Source organism: Prunus mume, linkage group LG3 (genome assembly GCF_029339155.1).
Source record: "Prunus mume cultivar Tortuosa linkage group LG3, ASM2933915v1, whole genome shotgun sequence".
NCBI classification, from domain to species: domain Eukaryota; kingdom Viridiplantae; phylum Streptophyta; class Magnoliopsida; order Rosales; family Rosaceae; genus Prunus; species Prunus mume.
Window position 1 is genome coordinate 23332867 of NC_142700.1, and position 25603 is coordinate 23358469.

General features: G+C 35.4%; 1 protein-coding gene, 1 long non-coding RNA gene and 1 pseudogene across 3 annotated transcripts in view; 2 read left to right on the plus strand and 1 right to left on the minus strand.

Annotated features, from left to right (window-relative positions):
• Positions 1-798: 798 nt before the first annotated feature.
• LOC148919146 (uncharacterized) lies at positions 799-1870 on the minus strand. The gene is made up of 2 exons (XM_089049012.1): positions 1063-1870; positions 799-952 (listed from the first exon to the last, which is right to left on the minus strand). Exons 1-2 carry the CDS (start codon positions 1862-1864, stop codon positions 918-920), a joined length of 837 nt encoding a protein of 278 aa, XP_088905138.1. The 5' UTR covers positions 1865-1870; the 3' UTR covers positions 799-917.
• An 8224-nt stretch (positions 1871-10094) lies between these two features.
• Positions 10095-25603, plus strand: part of LOC103326923 (uncharacterized) — a 28437-nt pseudogene continuing 12928 nt past the window's right edge. Inside the window, exons 1-2 of the transcript XR_016125632.1 lie at positions 10095-10345; positions 10443-10619. The product of XR_016125632.1 is annotated as an uncharacterized LOC103326923 (transcript). The remainder of the gene's footprint in view (positions 10346-10442; positions 10620-25603) is intronic.
• On the plus strand, positions 12966-13440 carry LOC148919147 (uncharacterized). Its single transcript, XR_016125634.1, has 2 exons — positions 12966-13074; positions 13176-13440. It is a non-coding gene; the product is annotated as an uncharacterized LOC148919147 (long non-coding RNA).

Sequence of the window (25603 nt, forward strand, 5' to 3'; positions counted from 1 at the left end):
GCTTAGAACAACTCATTAGGCTTCTTATCATTTCAATCAATGTTCTATTTCGTCTCTCTGCCACTCCATTTTGTTGTGGTGTACCTGGATTAGTATATTGAGCCACAATTCCTTCTTCTTGTAAGAACTTTGCAAAAGGTCCAGGATTTCTTCCTTTTTCATCGAATCTGCCATAAAACTCACCTCCTCTGTCTGACCTCACCACTTTTATTTTGGAATCCAGCTGGTTCTCTACCTCTGCTTTGTAAACTTTAAACATGTCTAATGCATTGGATTTTTCAGATATTAAGTATACATAACCATATCTTGAGAAGTCATCTGTAAAAGTTATGAAATACTTAAAACCATCATGCGTTTGAGTGGGAAAAGGACCGCATATGTCAGTATGTATAATTTCCAGCAGTTTCTCACTTCTTGTAGCGCCTTTCTTCCTCAAATTTGTCAATTTTCCTTTAACACATTCTATGCAAACACTGTCTTTGTCATGGTGGTTAAGTGCTGGCAACAGATTTTCTTTGTTAAGCAAATTCATTCTTTCAGCTGAGATATGTCCTAATCTCTTGTGCCAAAGTTTATAAGATTCTTCTTTTTCTGCTTTTCTTTTAGTGCTTATCACATTTATGCTTAGATTTCCAGTGCTGGGATTTGGTTTCTTGCAGTTTAATCGAAACATTCCATCATTTAGAAAACCATTACCAATCATAACTTTATTTCTGAAAATGGAGAATCCAAAAACATCAAACTCAAACTGTAAGTTTGACTTTACAAGCTTGCTAACTGATATAAGATTCCTTTTCATGGAAGGAATATAAACTACATCTACTAATTCCAAAACAAAACCAGATTCTAACTCAATCCTAGCTAATCCAATGTACTCCACCTTGACTCTTTCTCCATTTCCAACGAACACCTTCATCTCAGCCTTGCTTGGCAGCCTCTTTGTTTTGAACCCCTGCAGACAATTAGCCACATGAACTGTTGCACCACTATCCAACCACCATGAATCTGAAGAAATCTTAATTGCATTAGACTCAAAACAAACATTTATTTGATCAGACTTACCTTTAGCCTTCTGTTTATCTAGCCAGCGTTTGTATCTGTCACAATTCCTCTTCATATGTCCAAACTTCTTGCAGAAATAGCATTTGAGTCCTTCTGGTTTCAGACCTTTAGTTTCCTTTTCTCCTTTGTTTTTCTTCCCAAAGTCTTTTCCTTTTCCAAAATCCCTTTTGAAACTGTTCTGAACCATATTAATCTTTTCTTCAGCCTTATCCTTCTTCATATTTTGTTCTTCCTGCACACAGATGCTTATGAGGTCAGTTACTGTCCACTTCTCCTTTTGAGCCACATACGTGCTTCTAAGATGCTTGAAAGTACTAGGCAGAGAATTTATAGCAAAATGTACCATCATAGTTTCATCCACATTGACTTTGAGTGCCTTCAGTTTGTTCCCAATTTCCAGCATGTTTAGTATGTGTGTTCTCACACATCTCTCCCCATTGTATTTTGTATCAGTAAGCTGTCCCATTAGAGTTCCAATCTCAGCCTTTTCTGATTCCCGAAACTTTTCCCCAATGGAATCAATAAACTTCTTGGCATTGTCACAGGATGTAATGCTTCCCCTGACAGATGGTGAAATTGACCTCCTCATGATCAAAATAGCCATTTTGTTTGCCTTAATCCACTTGGCATATTTTGCTTTTGTTCCAGCAGATGCATTTGCATCAGGTTCTGCAGGAGCATCATCTTCAATAGCTATCTCATAGTCCAGCAATCCTAGAGCAATTTCCACATCTTCCCTCCATTTGGAGTAGTTGGAGCCAATGAGAGTTTCAATCGAGTTGTGATTAACTGAAAAACACATAATATGAATATATTTAAAACTGAAAACCCCATATCCTTAAAACATGATCGATTCTCACCTTTAGGTGAAGAAATCAAACATGTTTATCAACACTAAGACATGAAAATCACATAAGCTTCCTGTACAAGAAAAGTTCCACATCTTTGGATAGAAGAACAACCTTGATAGCCTACGTATTTCATCTCTTATGCTGTTCTGCTGAAAATAATTGCACGACAAATCATTCACATCTTTGGACAGTGAATCATTCATTATGCCTTTATTTCCAACACAAGTTTGATCATAAAACTTTGAATGTACAGATCTTGCTGTGTCTGAGTTGCTTTGGCTTGCTCAGAGCACGGCAAGAACCATACAAACTTTGATCAATTTCTGTTTGTCACAGCAAGGTGTTAACTCTTACTGTGTCAAGTTTCTTTAACCTTGAAAACTTAATTATCCTTCAGTTTTCAAGTTCTAAATGCTGCAACTAAATTGGTTAGGTAGAAGATAAAATAACTTATGCTCTGATACCACATGTAAGTCTTCTAAGCCATTATAACTTGAACACTAACCTTGTTCTGCCATTGAAGCCTTTTGTCGAACACTTGGTAGACAGCTCTTCTTCTTCTGGTAGGCAGCTCTTCTCTAAGATCACCGACTGCCTTATTCTCAAATTCCAGATGGGGTGAATTACTAGATGAGATTTTGTGTGTATCGGCTCTTAGAGGGAGCTGCCCTATTTATATGCATCACTCAAAGAGTCTTGCCCATCAAGAGACTCCTTGAGTTTTCCTTATTGCATTAGAACAGTGACTCCTAATTCTAATAGAACTAGAAACCCCTTTAGCCTTGTAATCCATTTAGAACACTGATACAAGGGCTGCTGGATGAGATAGATTTAAGTCCTAGATTAATCTGGAGTTCTTGCAATCTGACATAGATTAGAAGACCACTTTCGTGAGTTTAAGATAGTAAACTATCTTACAGAGATTCCATCAAAAATTCTATTAAATTGCTGACGTGGCACATATGTAGAGCCCACACATCTAATGATATAAAGCCACGTGGTTTTAAATATAAAACATAATAAATTCAATATATTTTAGGGAGTTTCACAAAAACACCCAAAATGGGGGTTGAAATTATAAAAAAAACCCAAGTACTATTTAAATATATAAACACACCCAAAACCCATCATTACACACACTCAAAACTCATTTATAAACACACCCAAAAAGTTGACTTTGGGGTTGATTTTGAGTGTGTTTCTATGTTTAAATAGTGCTTGAGTTTTTTTTATAAATATATGTCTAGGATTGAGTTTATTTATAAATTTGTATATATTTTAAAACTTAAAATCCATAATAAATAAAAAGTTTTAAAATTTGAAAAATCTTTATAAAAAAAAAAGAGGAGGTAGAGAGAGAGAGAGAAATAGAAAGGGAGAGAGAGGAAGAGGTAAGGCTTGGAGGTGTGTAGTGGGTAGTAAGGGTTGTGGGTGTGGGCATTGGGTCACGTGTAAGGCTCTGAAATGTGGGGTGGGTGGTTGTGGGCGGGTGTGGGAGAAATAAAACATAGGGAGAGGGAGAACGTGTAGGGGAGAGAGAGAGAGAGAGTAGAGAGGGAGAAATGTTTGAGCTGCTAGAACACTGGGGTGGTGCTAGTTGTAGGGTATTTTTGTTCCAGTAGCCTGACGAATGGCTTGGGCTGCTGTAAGAAGGAAACAAACAAAAATTCCCCAAGTGTCTGAGTTCGAGAACCAAGCTCCCAAAAGAGTTTTTGAAGAGTCTAATGAAACTTTAGAAAAACTCTTTTAGGTCATCTTCACTAATAGCCAAAAGACACAACAAATCGATAAATGACTTAGCTTGAGGAGCTTGTGGCATGGGAGCTAAGCTTTCACAAGTTTAGCAATTTGAGAGAGAGAAAAACATGAGTTTCTTACAGATGACATAAATTTAAACCGGGGCAGAGGAAAATTAGGAGATTTTTATCTCAGGAAAAGAAGAAAATTACGGAGGAAGAGGATTGGGTGTCTTGAGTTAATTCCAGGTTGCTTGATAAAGCTTGGTCAAGCTCTGGATGGGTTGGTTTTCTAGGATAGCAAAAGCCCTCTTTTATAGGCACAAAGAACCCTAATTTCATCTAACCCTTTCCTCCCTTTCTCGTTGCTTCTTTCCACTTAATCTTTTTTAGTGAAATTTTTCCATCCAAGGTGCATGGGTAAGGAACCCTTTGTGGTTCCAAGGGTTTGACGCAGCTAGACCTCCCCATAAGGGTGAGGCGCCACCTACTTTCCTTCTTGGTTTTCCAAATGAAGCTTGTAATGGAAAAGAAGATGGGTATAGCTTTTTGTCCGATGGGTATTCTTCCTACCTTCATAGATTTCCTTCGGCCTCTGCCATGGCTCCTCTGTTGACCATCCTTGGAGTTCTAACAGGGGTGGAACTTGGTGCCAGATTTTTATAAATGGTTGGGCTGGACTTGTATGCACTGTATTGGGTTAATGGCCTATTATTTCCAGCATTTGATAGGTTTTCATCAAGCTGTTGGAAATGGCTTTATTAATTTTGGGCATTCTATTGATGTGGGCTGGTCTAAGTGTTATGGCAGGCTACTAGGTGTGCTCCTAAGGCATTGGACCATTTTTCCCTTTTTCTCTCATGCTAACCCATGTATTTGGGCTCTAGGAACGGGCTTGAGTTTTAATGCCCCCAAGTGGCTTAAAACTTTCGTTCCTCGAACCCTCAATGGACCCTGTGATCGCTTGTTCTCATCCATACCACAACCTTCTCAGCAAGCCCTAGGTAGTTTTGTGGCTTGGGCCCATTTAGGCTTGTAGCGTGGTTGGATGCAACATAACAATTTCCCGTTTGGCGTGGCATGTTGCTCGGCATGTCTTTTAATTATTATGCTTGACGGGATAATTAGCACAGATTTGTAGAACTAACGCGTTTTACAATCTTAATCTTGACTCCTAGCACGATGGATTATTTATTTGGCATGGCATGCGAAGTGTGATTCGTGCATGGCGAATCTTTGCGTTCTCCAAATTTGGCCTTTTCTGAATAATGCGTCATTTTGGGCCAGGAATTTATTTGGGCCTCAACACTAGTGAAAGAATATTTGATGCTTAAGACTTCAAATAAAATTCAAATGTTTGAATTTCAACTTAGACCCGATTTGCATTTGAGTCCCTCAATTTTCAAAATTGTTCCTATGGTCCTTTAACTTCACTTTCATTAGGACAAATAGTCATGCTGTCAATTTTGTTAACTTTTTCTGTTAAATACAGGGGCAAAAATGGTCTTTTTATATTAAAACCAAAAAAATGAATAAAAATCATATCTTTAAAATAACAATAAAAGAAAATCAAATAAAAAACCAACAACAAAAAAAAATCAAGTTTGGGGGGAGTAGAAATCGGGATAAGGGGGGGGGGGGAGTTTAATTTTAATTTTTTATTCATATTTTAATCAATTTAAATAAAATAAAAACCATTTTGCCTCTGCATTTAACAGAAAAATTAACATAATTGATGGTAGGACCATTTATCTTAATGAAACTGAAGTTGAAGGACCACAAGAATGATTTTGGAAATTGAGGGACTCATATGCAAATCGAGTCTAAGTTCAGGGACTAATAAAACGATTAACCCTTGATTTCTGATGTAGATCATATACCACAAACTGATAGGATCTTTAGTTTCGTTGGGCCATGGATTGATTCAACCTTCCAAGGACAGGTTACCCATCCTCATTGGTTGCATTAATTTAAACCAGCCTCTCCCATAACCACTAAGAGGCTACACGACCTATTTTGAGTCGGCCCATTTAATAAACGGGTCATGCCGGGCTCGTCCATTTATAAAAATCATCAATTCCAGCCTGAGCCCATATATGCTCCGGTCACACCCGTGTCGGGCTACTAAATAGGTCAAGATGGGCTCACTCCTAATTTGACTTATGTATTGAATATTTTTTTTTGTAATTTTTTTCAACTTCATTTAAATCTTTTTACAATATGTATATACAAACAAATTTATTATTTTTTGAAAAAAGAGACCAATAACTTTATTCAAAATACATTTAAATAGAAAATGACTAGAGTATTATTTGGATTTTAAAAATTGAAACTTGAAAAACAAAATCATTACTTTATATATAAAGAAAATATATATTATTAGAGAAAAGAAATAGACTTGAATTTAAAATATAAATGTAATAATATTATGTATTATGTTTCTCTATAATAAATATAATTTAATAAATGGGTTTTAAAAGGGCTGGCCTAGCCCACTAGGCCGAATTGCCTTTTCCCGGCCCACCCAAAGATACGAGCCTTGTCGTGCGGACCTTACTTAAGCGGACTATGCTCATGCTGTGCTTGGGCTGCCTGGTCCGTTTGAAACCTCTATATCCACTAGCCGGCTTTTTCAGGAAGTGGTTTCATATTAATAGCCCATCGTCTATGCATAGGCCTCAATTGGTTCACATAAAAAACGTGATTGGAAATCAACTAATCCCCATATCTTCTTTTTCCAAGGGAAGGGAGAAGACTCTTTTCCATATTTGGTAGGTAATGCTGAGAAAGTAAGTAGGAAATATCATTTTATTTCCTTTCCCTTGTTTGATTTGTGCATGAATTAACTATACATCTTTTTAGTTTTTCAATTATACCCCTAAATTAAAAATATGCAATAAAAATTGTAATTAATGCAAACCTTGGTTATTTTTATTTGTTAATGAGGGTAAATTGGTCATAAAAAGATGTAATCAATCCTTGCTTTGGTTTCCCATGGGAAGAGCAAAATGAAACCTAAGGTGGATGGAGGGTTTCATTTTCCCCCTATTTTCCCATGAGCTAGGAAACCTTTTAATATGCCTAGACTTACCAAACAAATGATTTCCCATTCCCAAACCCCTTTTGTTGCGAACCAAATGTAGCCTTAGTAGTTGATCCAATTGTGATTCATTAGGTAATCCAAGATCAATCTTGGTTGTGGCCTGATTGACTTGCTCCACGGCCTGCTACCCAGCAACCCGTCTTTGCATCCTTTAAAATGATAGGCCCATTTTTGGCCTTTTTTAGAATTGAATTGGCCTATCAGAGGTTGGATTATATATTTTTTAACTAAACAAGTAATTACATTATTTTAATATTTTATTATATATTTAAATCAATTTAAACAAAAAAATTGGGACATTCATATGACACGTGTGGTAAAAAGACTAAAATAGTCTTGTCGCGTCATCAAAATTGACGAAGTTATTAATGGAGACAACGGTGAGGGGTAAAGTGGAACATGAAATCACAGTCAGGGAGGTTAAGTGGGCCACTTTAACTGTGAGGGGGTAAAGTGAGATTTGACCGAAGTTTTAGGGGTTACTACAGTAAATAAGCCTTTCAAAAATTCCCTATATGCCCTTTTCGTTTGTAGACCTTTACGCTCTTGTTACAACTCGAAATTAAGCATGCCACCTGTCTACGGATCGACGAGCTCTACACAATAGTGCCTCTTAATTCCCTAAATTCCTTTATGAAAAAAGTGACTAAAGTGCCCTACCCCAAGGACAAAAATATAATTTCACAATTAAATAAATAAATAAAATAATTACAAAAAGGTCAGAGTGTTACAAAGAGGGAGGGATAGAGAAAAACATGGACAAAGGAAATGAACACACTTGGAATAGCCTTTCGGTGGGGCACGAGCTTCTTTTTAGAGCACCTCCACCCCAAAAGGCAAGGGCAAGGGCAAGGCAAGGCTTGACACTATTCACACCTTGCCTTTTTTGGTTCCACTCCAAATGGTAAGGGAAATGGCAATTACTATTTATTTTAATTTATTTTATATTTTTTATATTTAAACCATTAATTTTGGCATGAGAAGTGAAAAATAGGACTAGGTATTTATATATAAAAAAATTCTGAAAATGTTGGTACTTTTTTCAATTAATTTTTTTTTTGTTGATGTCATTAATGACGTCAGCCAGGCAAGATTTGTCTTTAGGCCTGCCCAGACTTGTGGCCCCCATCAACTGCCTGGTCTTGCCTTTGTGTGCTAGAACCAAAAGCTGGGCCTAGGCCCCCTGCTGCCCGGGCAAACCAGCAGCGCTGGAGATGCTCTTAGAGGAACAAGATGGCAAGTTATGCATGGCAATTGCATTAATATGTGGTCTGATACTTTTGGCTACCTAAAAATGACCCTAGGTACCTTAGGCGGCCTAACGGACCAAGCAAGGCACACTTGTCCTGTGCCATGCTCCAATTGTTGTTGCTGATCTGATGAATAGACAGAATCATAATTGGGACCTCTCTAAAATTAAGGTGTTCATTTGGCCGCTGGATGCCCAAGCAATCATGGCAATTCCTATCAGCAATTTTGATATCCCTGACAGACTTATTTGACCATACACTATCAATGGGAGATAATCAAATCAGGATATTACTACCTTATGGAGCATAAAAAGTATCAGGCTGTGATGAAGGCTGGCTCTTGCCATGTGATTGATTCTAAAGTCTGGCTTCGCATTCAGAATTGCCAAACACTCCCTAAAATCAAATTTTTTCTATGGTGCGCGGTCAATAGTTTCCTTCCCACTTTGAGGTCCTTTTCAGGCGCAAGCTCTGCCAGTCTCCTATTTGCCCTTTTTCCATGGAACAATCTGAATCCATTGAGCATACAATCTTCCTTTGCCCTTGGGCTGCCAGAGTGTGGTTTGCCACTTGTAATGCTTACAGACCTCTGCCTCAAGCTTTCACTTCGTTGGATAGGTAGATTAATGATCTTTGGTTGTGTGAGACCTTTAATTCGGAGGAGAAATGATGGATTATAACTCATTTTGCCTTTACTAGCTCAGCTATTTGGAAAACGCGTTGTAATTTGGTGTATGTCAAATCAAATTTCTGCCCACCATCGCCAGAGCTCACTGCCTCATTGGCCGATAGAAGTGTCGTGGAATTCCTATCACATATGAGATTGAAAGATGATAGAAACCATTTCAACTCTCCACCTTTGGACAGTCATCTGTGGGTCAATCCTCTGGTGGGGACTGTCAAAATTAATGCATGGGACAAAGTTACGAACGCATGCTCTGCAGGGGTAGTGATAAGGGATCATACTGGTAGTCTGCTTGATGGCAGTGCGTATTGTTTTCAGTCATCACCAGTTGTGCAGGCTCAACGTCATGCGATCTGAAGTGGATTAGAGCTGGTCCATGTAAGAGGTTTCACTAATGTCATTGTGGAAACTGATTCCAAGGTTTGTTTTGCTACTGTCCAGGGAGATATTTCTGTCTAAAATTGGACTCTTTACCCTCTATGACATTAGAATGCTAAAAGCTTCATTCTCCTCTCTCTGGTGGACATGGACTCCTCAAGATGCGAACCATGCAGCTGACTGGGTGGCTTCGCAAGCAAGACGGGGGTTGTGCGCCGAGGCTTGGGTCATTCGACCTCCAATCACCCTGGTCTTCATACTTTCACGGGATGGTGTACCTTGCCCACCGAACTTGACGCTTTCTAAGCTTTCTTCTTTCTGTTTTGTTGTTGTTTTGTTTACTGTTTTGTGACTGGCCTCTCTGGTTGGTCTTTGTTGTTTGTAGCCCTTTACTGTTGTGTTATTCTTCTTAATGTAATACTCCTTTTACCCACCAAAAAAAAAAAAAAACTTTAAATTTAAAGCTTGGAAAGTTCCTCTTGAACTCTAAAGGCGAGGATGGCCTTGAGTGCTTATCTGAAGACAAACACTATCTTGTCTTGTAGTTGTGATTTTTCATGCTACAATGGAGAGGCCTAAGAAATTAAAAAGGAAATTGCATACAACAAGAATAACACTATGTGTTATTAAATTGCATACAAATCTTTTATAAAAAAAATTAGGATTGAAATGAATTGGAATTTGGAAGTTTGCACTTTTTTCCACGTTATTAAGAAACTTTCTCGTGCTTCGGACATTACAAAATCTTTTTCCAAATCTTACCAACAGAGCAGGATTGAAAAAGTGATAGCCAATTGACTGGTGTCTTCAACTTTTTGGTAATAGCCAAGCCTAGAGACTGGTGCATGTCTTCGGGTTTAGCATTTGAATTGCTACCTACCGTTGCGTTTCAGCAAGTGAATTGGTCCTTCAGACTAAAAACAAAAAGATAACTGACAGTTGACAGATAACGAGTGAAAAAAGTGTTGTGTCTATCCATCCATTGGAATATGAACATGAGAGAGGTAGTTTGCAGAGAGCACGTGAATGCCTTTTCACTATTGAGTTTCTAAAAGTTAAAAAAGAAAAGAAATAGAAAAGAAAAAGAAAAATTCACACCACCTCTGCTATATAAACATAAAGCCACATATTTTACACCCATCAGTTTTCATCATCGATTTAGAAGTCTCTAATTCTTTGGTGATCTATTTGGCTATAAAATTAGGAAGGAAAAACTCTCTAATTCTTCACCTCATACATACATCAAGCGGCCAAAGCCTAAACAGAGAAAGAAAAGTCAGGTAAGTTTTTCTTTAATTTTTAGTTTGACAGCAGGATTTATGACCAAAAGGAAGATAATTAAAAATATTGATTTCATATTTGTTTTATCAATTTCAGTGCGTCAGAAAAGATTCTTGGGTTGGGAGGATCATCATATTTGGAGTGATCATGTTTACCATTTCAAAGGGATTTGCTGTTATATCTGCAACTAAGAACCTCCAACTACCGTTCATAGAAGATATATTTGCATCAGGGCGCACAAGATTTTTGGAATGGGTGGTTTCGGAAAATCAGGTATTTACTTTCAACCTTTATTTTATTTGCTCAAATGATTAGCGTATTTTTTTCTTAATCTGTGAATGTTTTGAATTAATTTTTGGTTCACCAATATCTTTCTGAGTTTAAAGAAAATAAAATTCTATTCCATTTGCTGTGTCAGTTTTCTTTGTTATGTCTTCTCGTCTATTCGTCGTGAGGTCTAAGGTCTATAGCATTAAAAACCAAAAAAAGGTCTATAGCATTTTGCTTGTTATATGTAAGTGTGCAAGTTTGTCCTGGAAAGTGATATGTTTAGGAAGTTGCTGCTTAGAGCAACTCCACCCATTTGCCCTTAGTCATGACAAAGGGGGAGCTAGGGCAACCACTATTCACGTGAATAGTAGTGGCCCTTACAAATAGTATTTTGTGTTTCCATCTGTTGCTATGGCTAAGGGCAATTACTATTCTTTTTTTTATATATTTTTTTAACAAATATTTTTACCTCAATAATTAATTTGGATAATATTTTCGAATAAGATTTCCTGGTTCCTACGTGTCAAGACTATTCATAATCGGATAAAATTTCAGGATTTTGGGTTCAAATTTCGGATGAATTTCAAAATTCAAATAAGATTTTCATCCAATCAAATCAAGCCACGTGACATGTCTATCTTGCCAAAATGTTCTATAAAACCAGAGACTCAACTCATACCTCTCACACTACATCTTTCTATATTTTCATTTCTTAGAGTTTAGGATTCATACTCCATTCATTCTCAATGGAAAATTTTAGGAAATGCTTGGAGAGGCAAGAGCGAAAAACAAATGAGAGAAACCGTAGAGCAGATGAAATCAATGAGTTGCAGAGACAAGTCGATGAACAAGTTGTCATAGCAGTGGCTTTGGAAGATGAAGAGAACCAAGGTCGCCGCCATGGTTCACAAGTCGGCCGCCGTCGGAATGTGAACAGACATAGGCATTCTTGGGATAAGAATCTTTTGGAAGATTATTTTATCCAAACTTCTTTGTACTCTGATGTTGATTTTCGAAGACGATTTAGAATGCAACCTCATTTGTTCAATAAGGTCATGCATGATATTTGCAATTATGATGCATACTTTGTTCAAAAGTGTGATGCTGCTGGGGTTTTGGGGCTTCTTCCAGAGCAAAAGCTTACAATTTATACGAATGTTGGTGTATAGAGCATCTGCTGATCAGGTGGATGAGATTGCCCAAATGGGGAAGTCCACTACGTTGGAGTCTTTGGTAAGATTTTGGGAATACATGAATTACTACAGCAGTTCAAGGGATTGGGGCCCAGCAGGTAGGGCAATACGGGCGGAGCCAAAGTCGATTGGTGCCGTCCTCTCTGAGGATCATCATCCAAGTGGGATACATCATCTTTGAGGCGGGGTGGTAGACATCTAAGGGGCCAATTTGGGCGTTCTACTACTCAGGCCCGAGTGTTCTCAATGACCCAGCAGAAAGCACAAGCCACTCTAGATGTGATCACTGATATGATTCCTATCTTTGACTATCTTGCATGTGTTCTAATTGATACGAGTGCCACACATTTATTCATAGCACATAACTTTGTACTGTACGTCAGTGTTAGACCCACACCCATGACAGGAAGTTTTAGTATTTTTTTACCTACGAGAAAAGTCTTGTATGCAGACTTGGTGTTCAGAAACTGTTATGTCCAAGTAGGCAATGCATGGTTGGAAGCTGACTTGATTCCTTTGGACTTGGTTGATTTGGATATTATATTGGGAATGGATTGGTTGGAGAAGCATCATGCATCAGTGAATTGTTTCCGGAAGGAGGTAATACTTCGGAGTCCAGGGCAACCTAAAGCCAAGCCAAGCCAATTGATGGTCGTTTCATGACCCGTATGATTGAACGATATACGAAGATGCAATCGTCTTAAATTCATGAACGATGTCAAGTTGACTTGATAGAGCATTTATGGGCGGTGAAAGGCAATAACGGTGAATGAAGTGAAGTGAAGATGTTTTTAAAAATAAAAAAAAATTATGCTTAGGTTATGTTTTATTTTTAGTTATGCTTTGGTTGTGGTTTTATTTTTTATTTTAATGCTTTGGTTGTGGTTTTTTATGTATGGAATGTTTTGAATAAAAATGTATTTTATTGAAGGTAAATAGCTTAAAATGCCACCCATTTTATAATTTTTTGTCAAAATACCACCCCTCCCCAAAATTTGTAAAACTACCACCTATAAATATATCTTTATTTCGGACTTATTGTACTCATATCAGTTTTTAAGAAATTGGCTTCTCTCTTTAACTCTCTTGGCTCTATCTCTTCGGCCCGTCTCTGTCCCTCGTGTACCTCTCTCTCTTCGACGCAATCGTCGTTCTCCCTCGCCGGTGGCTGTTCGTCCAAGCGTAACTCCACCGTTGACGCCAAGAAAAACCAGCACCTCTGTAGAAACATTGACGAAACTGCTACCCTTCCGTCGTCTTCTAAGGCAAGCATTACCTTTTTTCCAATACATACGTCATAATACAATAGGAAAATAACTGCTGTACTTGGGAAATATTGTAACACTTTCATTATAACTAAATGCAGGGTAAACTCGCGTCCAATGAGTTACGCACTTTCAAGCGTGACTTACAAAGGACAAAGGAAGAATTGGCCAATGTAGCCCATTCAAATAGAGCGCTTCGCAACAGAGTGCATGAGTTGGAAGAAATGGTATAAAAGGAGTCATTGAAACTTGAAAGAGAGTTTGCAAAACATAAAAAGTGTGTGGAGGATTTCGGCTCATCTTACTCAAGTGGTTCTGAGAAAAAAGAAATGTTTTATCTTGATTTTATAGAAAGCCGTTACAGTCCTACTGAGTTAAAAACTATAACCAAAGAAAAATGGATGAAACTAGATCAGTCTGAAGTAATATCTAGTCACCCCCCTGCAGAAACAATTAAAATTAAACATGGATCTAGGAATGTCATTGCAAGCCCATTTAAGTTAACAGATCCAAATGATGAGCCCAATAAACGCCTTATAGAACAAAATAACTATACAAATCAGAGTCTTATTACTATAGGAAAACAATTAGATAAAATTGAAATAAAATTGATAAATCCTTGCCTATTGAGCCTACCATTAAGTCTGCAGAAAAGCCCTAGTCCAATTCCAAGATTTACAGCCTAAGTTTGCCCTTAAGACATCCTCTACAGTTGACAAAATAGAAGAAATGCTTAAGCAGTTAAAAACCGAACAACCTGAAAAATCTGGAGTTAAAGTTATAGGGTCATCTGTCCCTTTAGATACACAAGTGCAGATCAAATCTGAATCTGTTGAGTCTAGTAATATCTCTAAAATTGAGAATGCGTTTAAAAACCTAGAATTAGAATCTGAACTAAAGGTCAAGAAATTAACTAATCCTACTAGCCTAACCAGAAATTGGTATCCTAAGCCTACACCGCCTGACATTCAATTTGAAGAAAGAAATAATCTAAGTCAATTTTCTGTTTCTCCTGATAAATTATATGAATGGAATATAGATGGCCTGTCTGAGCAAGAAATTATGAATAAATTAACCCACATGTCTATGGTTGCTAATAGTTACAGTACTAATCATAATTTAAGACAATCTGAGATAATTCCCCTGTTAGAAACTGGTTTTACAGGAACTCGAGATCTTGGTGGGATAAGCATTTAACTGATGAGTCCCGAAATAATATTATACATGCAGTAAAATTAGACGCTGAAGGTCTGCCTTTGTTTAATGAAAATATAGGACAAGGTATGGAAGACAGTGTTAATACTTTGCTTTATACAATAATTGAGCATTTTATAGGAACCCCGAGTCATACACAGTCTAGAATACATGATCAACTGAGTAATTTGAGATGTCCGCAATTAAGTGATTTTAGGTGGTATAAAGATGTTTTTATCTCCCGAGTAATGCTGAGAGAAGACAGTAATCAAGCCTTTTGGAAAGAGAAGTTTATAAATGGATTGCCTAATTTGTTTGCTCATAAAATTAGAACTGTATTAAGTAATGAATTAGGTCATATAAATTATGATAGTCTGACTTATGGTAATATAATTAGTATAATTAATCAAGAAGGTATGAAAATGTGCATTGACATGAAAATAAATAAACAAATACAGTCTGAAAGGAAATCTGCAAGATATGAGTTAGGAAGTTTTTGCGAACAGTATGGTTTGTATACTCCTCCTTCTAGAAAAAATAAGATTAAGTCTCCCAGTCATCTACGAAAAAACCGTCATTATAAGCGTAAAAGACATTTTACTGAGTCCAATGATGAGTTTTATAAGAAAAAGTCCCGCTTTAAGAAAAGATGGTCGGATCAGCCTAAAAGAAAGAATAAAAGTAGAAATTTTAAGAAAAGAACCGACATGAGTAAAGTTAAATGTTTTAAATGTCAAAAGTTTGGCCATTATGCTAATAAGTGTAAAGTGAAAGATACTATTAAACAGTTACAGATCACGGATGCGGATAAAGAAAAATTAATTAAAGTCCTGGAATTAAGAGATTCTGAGCCTGAGGATGTAACTATGGTTAGTAATTCTGGGTCTGATTATGAGTCTTCTGAATCCTACATGAGTTCACCTAATATTCAATTGGGATGTAAAGATAAGTGTTGTAATACCCTTAAATCTATTTCTGTGTTAACCAAACAGGAAGAACAAGAAGAATTGTTAATTGATATGATTAGTAAAATAGAGCACCCTGAGTTGAAATCTGAATATTTAAAGAAATTAAGAAAAATTATAGGCCAAATGAATACAGCCCAACCTTCTTCTGTTATAAGTTTAAATTCTACATTAGAAAGGTTTAGTAAGAAAAAAGACATTACTTTGCATGATTTACACTCTGAGGTAAAGGCCGTAAAAAGGGAAATAATTGAATTACGACAATTAAGTCATAAACTACAAGCTGAGAATTATGATATCCGACAAAGTTTCAATTCTCTATTAGAAAAAGATTTGGTTAAGTCTGATAGTCAGCCAAGTAGCCCTACCCATTCTGAAGAAAATGAGAAAACTGATCACATTATTAGTTTAATTAATCATATTCCTTTTAGAAAATGGTATTCTAGAATTACTATAATTATTAAAGATTTTGAGCTTGACACTATTATTCTGGTGCTGATTTGAACTGCATAAAAGAAGGATTGGTTCCTACTAAATATTATACAAAATCAACTGAATCTTTAAGTACTGCTACTGTAAAATGCTACACCTGAATTATGAGATTCCTAAAGCCCATATCTGCCAAAATAAAGTGTGTTTTAAAACTTCGTTTGTTTTGGTTAAAAATATAACTGACAAAGTAATCTTAGGTTTACCTTTTATAAGTCTTTTATATCCTTTACAAGTTGAATTTGATGGAGTTGTTGCCTGTCCTTTAGGAGAAAAAGTTAAGTTTGAATTTCTTACTCGATCCGAATTACATGAGTTAAAGACTGCACAAAAAAGTATTACATCTATAGCAACATCTTTGATTCTTGACAAAACTAATCAAATTAAACACTTACAGGAAGAAGTTCAAAATAAGCGAATTGAGTCTCAGTTAAGTTCACCTTCAATGCAAAAACAGATTAAGGATTTTGAAAAGAAATTGATTACTGATGTATGTTCTGATTTACCTACTGCTTTTTGGCATAGAAAGAATCATATTGTAAGTTTGCCTTATATACAGAATTTTTCCGAAAAAATATACCTACTAAAGCTCGTCCTATCCAAATGAGTCCTGAAATGTTAGAATTTTGTAAAAATGAAATAAATGATTTACTACAGAAAAATATAATTAGACGAAGTAAGTCTCCCTGGTCTTGTTCTGCTTTTTATGTACAGAAAAATGCAGAGTTAGAACGAGGATCTCCTCGATTAGTTATTAATTACAAGCCTCTTAATACTGTTCTTGAATGGATTAGATACCCTATACCTAATAAGAGAGATTTGATTAATCGCCTGAGTAAAGCTATTATATTTTCTAAATTTGATTTGAAAAGTGGATTTTGGCAAATCCAGATTACTGAGTCTGATCGATATAAAACTGCTTTTGTTACTCCCTTTGGTCATTATGAGTGGAATGTTATGCCTTTTGGTCTTAAGAATGCTCCTAGTGAATTTCAGAATATAATGAATGAAATTTTTAATTCTTACAGCCAATTTGCTATTGTTTATATTGATGATGTTCTTATATTCTCTGAGTCTATTGAGCAGCATTGGAAACATTTATATAAATTCTTGCATGTCATAAAAGCCAATGGATTAGTTGTTTCTGCTAAGAAGATTAAGTTATTCCAAATGCATATTAGATTTCTTGGATTTAATATAAGTCAATCACAAATACAGCCTATAGATAGATCCATACAATTTGCAGATAAATTTCCTGATCAAATTATAGATAAGAATCAATTACAGAGATTTTTAGGATCACTCAATTATATTTCTGATTTTTATAAGAATCTGAGAAAACAATGTAAGCCCCTGTTTGATAGATTACAAACTAATCCTCCTCCTTGGTCTTCTATTCATACTGAGCTTGTTAAACAGATTAAAAGTCATGTTAAGACACTCCCTTGTCTTGGCATTCCTACTACAAGTTCTTTTAAAATTGTTGAGACTGATGCTTCTGATATAGGATATGGTGGTATTCTTAAGCAAAAAATTACTCCCACTTCTTCTGAGCAAATTGTTCGATTCTATTCTGGTACATGGTCGAAGTCGCAGTATAATTACAGTACTATTAAAAAAGAAATATTAGCTATTGTATTATGCATTACTAAATTTCAAGATGATCTCTTAAATCAAAAATTTCTTGTTCGTGTTGATTGCAAATCTGCTAAACATGTTCTTGAAAAAGATGTTCAAAACATTGCATCAAAACAGATTTTTGCCCGTTGGCAAGCACTTTTGAGCATATTTGATTTTGATATTGAATTTATTAAAGGCAGTGAGAATTCTATTCCTGATTTTCTTACCAGAGAGTTTTTACAGGACAATCATGGCAGGAAGAAAAATGAAAGAAAAAGATAAGCATAACGAACAGCTGTCCCAGGCCCCCAATTACCCAGAATCCTCCCTGCAACCTTGAGCTAATATCCTGTTAAACATGAGTCTGCATCTTCTTCTTTTCCTAAACTTGAGCCTGCATCTATTACACCTTATCCTAGTCTGTCCCCTATTCCTATAGATAATAAATTTAATCCTTTAGGATCTACCCTGAGCCAGATAAGACCCAACTACCAGTCTGCACTTACATCCAGCTATGATCCTTATCCTTTGCCCCCAAATGCAAGCCCTCTATCTTCTTCTACATTTCGACCTAAGTCTTCTCCTTATGTATCTAAATGCACTACTAATTTATTTGTTCTTGAGCCCCATATCACTGCATCTATGACTCCTGCTGCAATAGCTTTAAATCATTTTCCTCCTGGTTTTCATTTCCTTCCCCATAGTCCTTATAAGTCCTTAAAATATTACAGAGAAATTCTTCATGAAACAAAATCTGTAGATATTAAGCCTATACGAGATAAAGTTGATCCCCAGAAAATAATTTACCACTCCTTGTACATTTATCAAGTCCTGAGTCAAAAGAGTTGGGGTCCTCACCCCTATGAGTTAAGAACCCTTCCTTCCAAGTTTCAATACAATTATGCAGATTAATGTTGAGTCCTTCTATTATATTTTCCTACACCAAACCCCTGAATTTTCACATTCCTGGTTTATAAATTTTGATAATAAATTTAAATATGATCAGCTTCCCTACTGGTTTCTTCACTGGTGGGATACTCATGGTCCTGTCTCTGAAATTATCCCCTCTGCAATCACTGAGCTTATTACTACCTTCTCTGCTAGAGTTAAGCTTCCTGAGCGTGATCCATTTTTTCCTACACCTTTGCTATTTTTTTCCCGCTACAAGATTCCCTGGATTATGAAATGGAATTATCATGCGGATTGGGAGAAGAGATTCTTTTCCCGTCATTTTTCTGTTAAATGGTGGGATCGTTTTGAAGTCCACCGTATATCTGAATATTTCTACAGAGATTTCCCGGCACTACCTCCTAAGCCTGCGCCTAAGCCTAAGCCTTCTTCTTCTCAGTCTTCCCAAATTTCTACTGAAGGAAAATCTAAAGTTGAGCTGAGAGATCTAGCTAAACAGTTACTTTTGCAAGCTGAAGAAATGCAAGATGATGATGAAGACAATGAATCTGAGTCCTCCTCCAGCTGTCAGCCTCGGCCTTTGAGCCCTAGTCCTGATCGCCTGATGAGATGGTCGACTATCCCCATGGTCAAGACCCTACTGAAGCTTATTCTGCCTATGATCTGAATTCAGACTGAGTATTCACCATGCGTTGAAAGTGAAAGCATCTGAGTAAAAGTGAAAGCATCTGAGTGAAAGTGAAAGCAAGTGAAAGCATCTGAGTGAAAGTGAAAGCATCTGAGTTAAAGTGAAAGTGAAAGTGAAAGCATCTGAGTTAAAGTGAAAGCATCTGAGTTAAAGTAAAAGCATCTAAGTAAAAGTCACCTGTAATTATTGTACTAGAGTTAGTTTACTTGAGTTACTTTAATTTTCTAGAGTTATGTCTTTCCTTATAAGGAGGCTTCGGCCTCATTTGAAAGCAGAATGTAAAATTTAGTTTTCTTAGTTTCAAATTGTTCTCTCGAAAGAACAGCTGAGTGTATGCATAACTAGGAAGCTATCTTTTGTAAGCATTCTCACTAAGCCTATATTTTATGTCAATAAAAGTTCTTTGAGTATTTTCAAATTTTGAGTATTTTCAAATTACATATTATGTTCATAAATTCATTATATTTAATTCATACCATTATTTTTATACGTTCAATATTTGTTTATTCCTTGATTAGATTTGTGCATAAACTGCGATTATTCTTATACGTTTGTTTCCTTACTGTCTATACTAACCCTTCTTGGTTCTAGACCCCTTTTGGTATCAGAGCCGTAAGAGTTGTGAGAATTTTGTCTAAGTTGCAACTCATCCAACCCAAGTGGCTGGTTTAGGATTTCTGAGTTGAAGTTCTTAGTGATTTCTATTCTTTCTTTTATTCTTTAAGTTACTTCTTGGTTTTCTTCCTTAAGGTCTGACCCGTGAGTCCTTTTTCCAGTTGATAAGTCCCGGGGTAGGGCACACATAGGTGGGCAGGAGACAGAAAATTAGGAAGAATACCGATAAGTTCCTTTTAGATTAAACAGTAAGATTTAGAAGTCACTATTTATCTTCTTCTTCATTCTTCCTTTCCCACACACTTGAGTAAGATGAGCCGCCTCTTTAGAACAAATTCTTGTAGTTCGAGCAGCTCTAGAACCACTATAGGACGTCTACCCGATAGTAAATGAAGAACAATTTGAGTATAATTCTAATGATGATAATGAGCAATTAGACTTCCGAGATTGGAATATACCTAAAGTACCTGATAAAAATATATACAGGAAAAAATGGTCTTTGAATGCTTTTAATACAACTACACATGTTAAAACTGTAGAACAAGTGTATGCCTTAAGTAAAGAACATGAGTCTTGTCAATTACTGAATTTAGATGCCATTAAAAAACATAAGCATGATGGTAATAATTTTCTGCATATTGGTCTTGTACAAGTTGCTGCTAAGCCATTAACTAGATTAGGTTTACAAGCTTCTATTATGTTATGCTTACGTGATGCTAGATTTACAGTATTTAATGATTCTGTGCTTGGTATGATTGAATCAAGTCTTTGCAATGGCCTGTACATTTTGATTGCTATCCTAATTTTACTATCAGTTTGAATGATCCACATATTCTTAAAACCTTAACTTTGAATATTAAAACTTCTGGTTATAATGTTTTGCCTGGTACCCAGCCTATAGCTTTAATTTATAGAATTTATTATAAAGTTACAGGTACAAATATGAATTTTCAAGCCCTGAATAAGAGTCCTAGGGATCAGACTTTATTAATACAAAGTCGTACACCTGATGCTAATATTAGTATTCCCCATACTATTAAATGGTCTGAAATAAATTTACCTAGAGATTGGACTTTAGTTACCGAATCCCAACCTGCACCGATACAACGTAGCCTAAATAATTTAGATTACATACAGCAATATTTAGATGGTACTGTTAAAATTAATTTTGGAAATCAACCTAAGTCTAATGTACAATTACAACAATTGCCTACACCAAGTCCTTCTAAGCGTCATGAGCCTGCTAGAAATTCATCTGCTTCGTCTTCCATTCAAGAAAGAGACTTAGAAATTGAACGAGCTCTTATAGACCTAAAGTTAGAATCCTTGAGAAAAAAGGCCCAAGTAAGTCATCCTTGTTATAATACTCCGCCTATAAATGAGCCTAAACCTGAGTCTCCCCCTATGTCCCCTACTCAATCTGATTTCTTAGCAAGTGAATTAGCTGCAGCCCATGCGTATGGTCTAGATAATCAGTTAAAAGTCCTTAAACAAGTTGCTAAATTTAAAATTGATTGGAAAGCCCTAGATAAACACCTGCATGATCCCATTAACCAGCCCAGAAGAGATATATATCATCAACTAATCACCTGATGCTTGTAAAAGACAAGAAATATTTGCTGAATGGAAAAAATATATGAGATCTGAGAAAAAAGAAATGTTTTATCTTGATTTTATAGAAAGCCGTTACAGTCCTACTGAGTTAAAAACTATAACCAAAGAAAAATGGATGAAACTAGATCAGTCTGAAGTAATATCTAGTCACCCCCCTGCAGAAACAATTAAAATTAAACATGGATCTAGGAATGTCATTGCAAGCCCATTTAAGTTAACAGATCCAAATGATGAGCCCAATAAACGCCTTATAGAACAAAATAACTATACAAATCAGAGTCTTATTACTATAGGAAAACAATTAGATAAAATTGAAATAAAAATTGATAAATCCTTGCCTATTGAGCCTACCATTAAGTCTGCAGAAAAGCCCCTAGTCCAATTCCAAGATTTACAGCCTAAGTTTGCCCTTAAGACATCCTCTACAGTTGACAAAATAGAAGAAATGCTTAAGCAGTTAAAAACTGAACAACCTGAAAAATCTGGAGTTAAAGTTATAGGGTCATCTGTCCCTTTAGATACATAGTCAAACTGGGTGCAGATCAAATACAGAATCTGTTGAGTCTAGTAATATCTCTAAAATTGAGAATGCGTTTAAAAACCTAGAATTAGAATCTGAACTAAAGGTCAAGAAATTAACTAATCCTACTAGCCTAACCAGAAATTGGTATCCTAAGCCTACACCGCCTGACATTCAATTTGAAGAAAGAAATAATCTAAGTCAATTTTCTGTTTCTCCTGATAAATTATATGAATGGAATATAGATGGCCTGTCTGAGCAAGAAATTATGAATAAATTAACCCACATGTCTATGGTTGCTAATAGTTACAGTACTAATCATAATTTAAGACAATCTGAGATAATTCCTGTTAGAAACTGGTTTCAGAACTCGAGATCTTGGTGGGATAAGCATTTAACTGATGAGTCCCGAAATAATATTATACATGCAGTAAAATTAGACGCTGAAGGTCTGCCTTTGTTTAATGAAAATATAGGACAAGGTATGGAAGACAGTGTTAATACTTTGCTTTATACAATAATTGAGCATTTTATAGGAACCCCGAGTCATACACAGTCTAGAATACATGATCAACTGAGTAATTTGAGATGTCCGCAATTAAGTGATTTTAGGTGGTATAAAGATGTTTTTATCTCCCGAGTAATGAGAGAAGACAGTAATCAAGCCTTTTGGAAAGAGAAGTTTATAAATGGATTGCCTAATTTGTTTGCTCATAAAATTAGAACTGTATTAAGTAATGAATTAGGTCATATAAATTATGATAGTCTGACTTATGGTAATATAATTAGTATAATTAATCAAGAAGGTATGAAAATGTGCATTGACATGAAAATAAATAAACAAATACAGTCTGAAAGGAAATCTGCAAGATATGAGTTAGGAAGTTTTTGCGAACAGTATGGTTTGTATACTCCTCCTTCTAGAAAAATAAGATTAAGTCTCCCAGTCATCTACGAAAAAACCGTCATTATAAGCGTAAAAGACATTTTACTGAGTCCAATGATGAGTTTTATAAGAAAAAGTCCCGCTTTAAGAAAAGATGGTCGGATCAGCCTAAAAGAAAGAATAAAAGTAGAAATTTTAAGAAAAGAACCGACATGAGTAAAGTTAAATGTTTTAAATGTCAAAAGTTTGGCCATTATGCTAATAAGTGTAAAGTGAAAGATACTATTAAACAGTTACAGATCACGGATGCGGATAAAGAAAAATTAATTAAAGTCCTGGAATTAAGAGATTCTGAGCCTGAGGATGTAACTATGGTTAGTAATTCTGGGTCTGATTATGAGTCTTCTGAATCCTACATGAGTTCACCTAATATTCAATTGGGATGTAAAGATAAGTGTTGTAATACCCTTAAATCTATTTCTGTGTTAACCAAACAGGAAGAACAAGAAGAATTGTTAATTGATATGATTAGTAAAATAGAGCACCCTGAGTTGAAATCTGAATATTTAAAGAAATTAAGAAAAATTATAGGCCAAATGAATACAGCCCAACCTTCTTCTGTTATAAGTTTAAATTCTACATTAGAAAGGTTTAGTAAGAAAAAAGACATTACTTTGCATGATTTACACTCTGAGGTAAAGGCCGTAAAAAGGGAAATAATTGAATTACGACAATTAAGTCATAAACTACAAGCTGAGAATTATGATATCCGACAAAGTTTCAATTCTCTATTAGAAAAAGATTTGGTTAAGTCTGATAGTCAGCCAAGTAGCCCTACCCATTCTGAAGAAAATGAGAAAACTGATCACATTATTAGTTTAATTAATCATATTCCTTTTAGAAAATGGTATTCTAGAATTACTATAATTATTAAAGATTTTGAGCTTGACACTATTATTCTGGTGCTGATTTGAACTGCATAAAAGAAGGATTGGTTCCTACTAAATATTATACAAAATCAACTGAATCTTTAAGTACTGCTTCTGGTAAAATGCTACACCTGAATTATGAGATTCCTAAAGCCCATATCTGCCAAAATAAAGTGTGTTTTAAAACTTCGTTTGTTTTGGTTAAAAATATAACTGACAAAGTAATCTTAGGTTTACCTTTTATAAGTCTTTTATATCCTTTACAAGTTGAATTTGATGGAGTTGTTGCCTGTCCTTTAGGAGAAAAAGTTAAGTTTGAATTTCTTACTCGATCTGAATTACATGAGTTAAAGACTGCACAAAAAAGTATTACATCTATAGCAACATCTTTGATTCTTGACAAAACTAATCAAATTAAACACTTACAGGAAGAAGTTCAAAATAAGCGAATTGAGTCTCAGTTAAGTTCACCTTCAATGCAAAAACAGATTAAGGATTTTGAAAAGAAATTGATTACTGATGTATGTTCTGATTTACCTACTGCTTTTTGGCATAGAAAGAATCATATTGTAAGTTTGCCTTATATACAGAATTTTTCCGAAAAAAATATACCTACTAAAGCTCGTCCTATCCAAATGAGTCCTGAAATGTTAGAATTTTGTAAAAATGAAATAAATGATTTACTACAGAAAAATATAATTAGACGAAGTAAGTCTCCCTGGTCTTGTTCTGCTTTTTATGTACAGAAAAATGCAGAGTTAGAACGAGGATCTCCTCGATTAGTTATTAATTACAAGCCTCTTAATACTGTTCTTGAATGGATTAGATACCCTATACCTAATAAGAGAGATTTGATTAATCGCCTGAGTAAAGCTATTATATTTTCTAAATTTGATTTGAAAAGTGGATTTTGGCAAATCCAGATTACTGAGTCTGATCGATATAAAACTGCTTTTGTTACTCCCTTTGGTCATTATGAGTGGAATGTTATGCCTTTTGGTCTTAAGAATGCTCCTAGTGAATTTCAGAATATAATGAATGAAATTTTTAATTCTTACAGCCAATTTGCTATTGTTTATATTGATGATGTTCTTATATTCTCTGAGTCTATTGAGCAGCATTGGAAACATTTATATAAATTCTTGCATGTCATAAAAGCCAATGGATTAGTTGTTTCTGCTAAGAAGATTAAGTTATTCCAAATGCATATTAGATTTCTTGGATTTAATATAAGTCAATCACAAATACAGCCTATAGATAGATCCATACAATTTGCAGATAAATTTCCTGATCAAATTATAGATAAGAATCAATTACAGAGATTTTTAGGATCACTCAATTATATTTCTGATTTTTATAAGAATCTGAGAAAACAATGTAAGCCCCTGTTTGATAGATTACAAACTAATCCTCCTCCTTGGTCTTCTATTCATACTGAGCTTGTTAAACAGATTAAAAGTCATGTTAAGACACTCCCTTGTCTTGGCATTCCTACTACAAGTTCTTTTAAAATTGTTGAGACTGATGCTTCTGATATAGGATATGGTGGTATTCTTAAGCAAAAATTACTCCCACTTCTTCTGAGCAAATTGTTCGATTCTATTCTGGTACATGGTCGAAGTCGCAGTATAATTACAGTACTATTAAAAAAGAAATATTAGCTATTGTATTATGCATTACTAAATTTCAAGATGATCTCTTAAATCAAAAATTTCTTGTTCGTGTTGATTGCAAATCTGCTAAACATGTTCTTGAAAAAGATGTTCAAAACATTGCATCAAAACAGATTTTTGCCCGTTGGCAAGCACTTTTGAGCATATTTGATTTTGATATTGAATTTATTAAAGGCAGTGAGAATTCTATTCCTGATGTTCTTACCAGAGAGTTTTTACAGGACAATCATGGCAGGAAGAAAAATGAAAGAAAAAGATAAGCATAACGAACAGACAACTGAGCCCCCAATTACCCAGAATCCTCCCGCAACCTTGAGCCAATATCCTGTTAAACATGAGTCTGCATCTTCTTCTTTTCCTAAACTTGAGCCTGCATCTATTACACCTTATCCTAGTCTGTCCCCTATTCCTATAGATAATAAATTTA

What these genes read in the sequence shown, in the direction of transcription:
- LOC148919146 (XM_089049012.1), bottom strand. Translation starts at nt 1,864, where the DNA reads ATGTGTTTTTCAGTTAATCACAACTCGATTGAAACTCTCATTGGCTCC. An exon ending in AGATAAACAGAAGGCTAAAG is followed by an intron (nt 953 to 1,062) that starts GTAAGTCTGATC and finishes AATTGTCTGCAG; the next exon opens with GGGTTCAAAACAAAGAGGCT.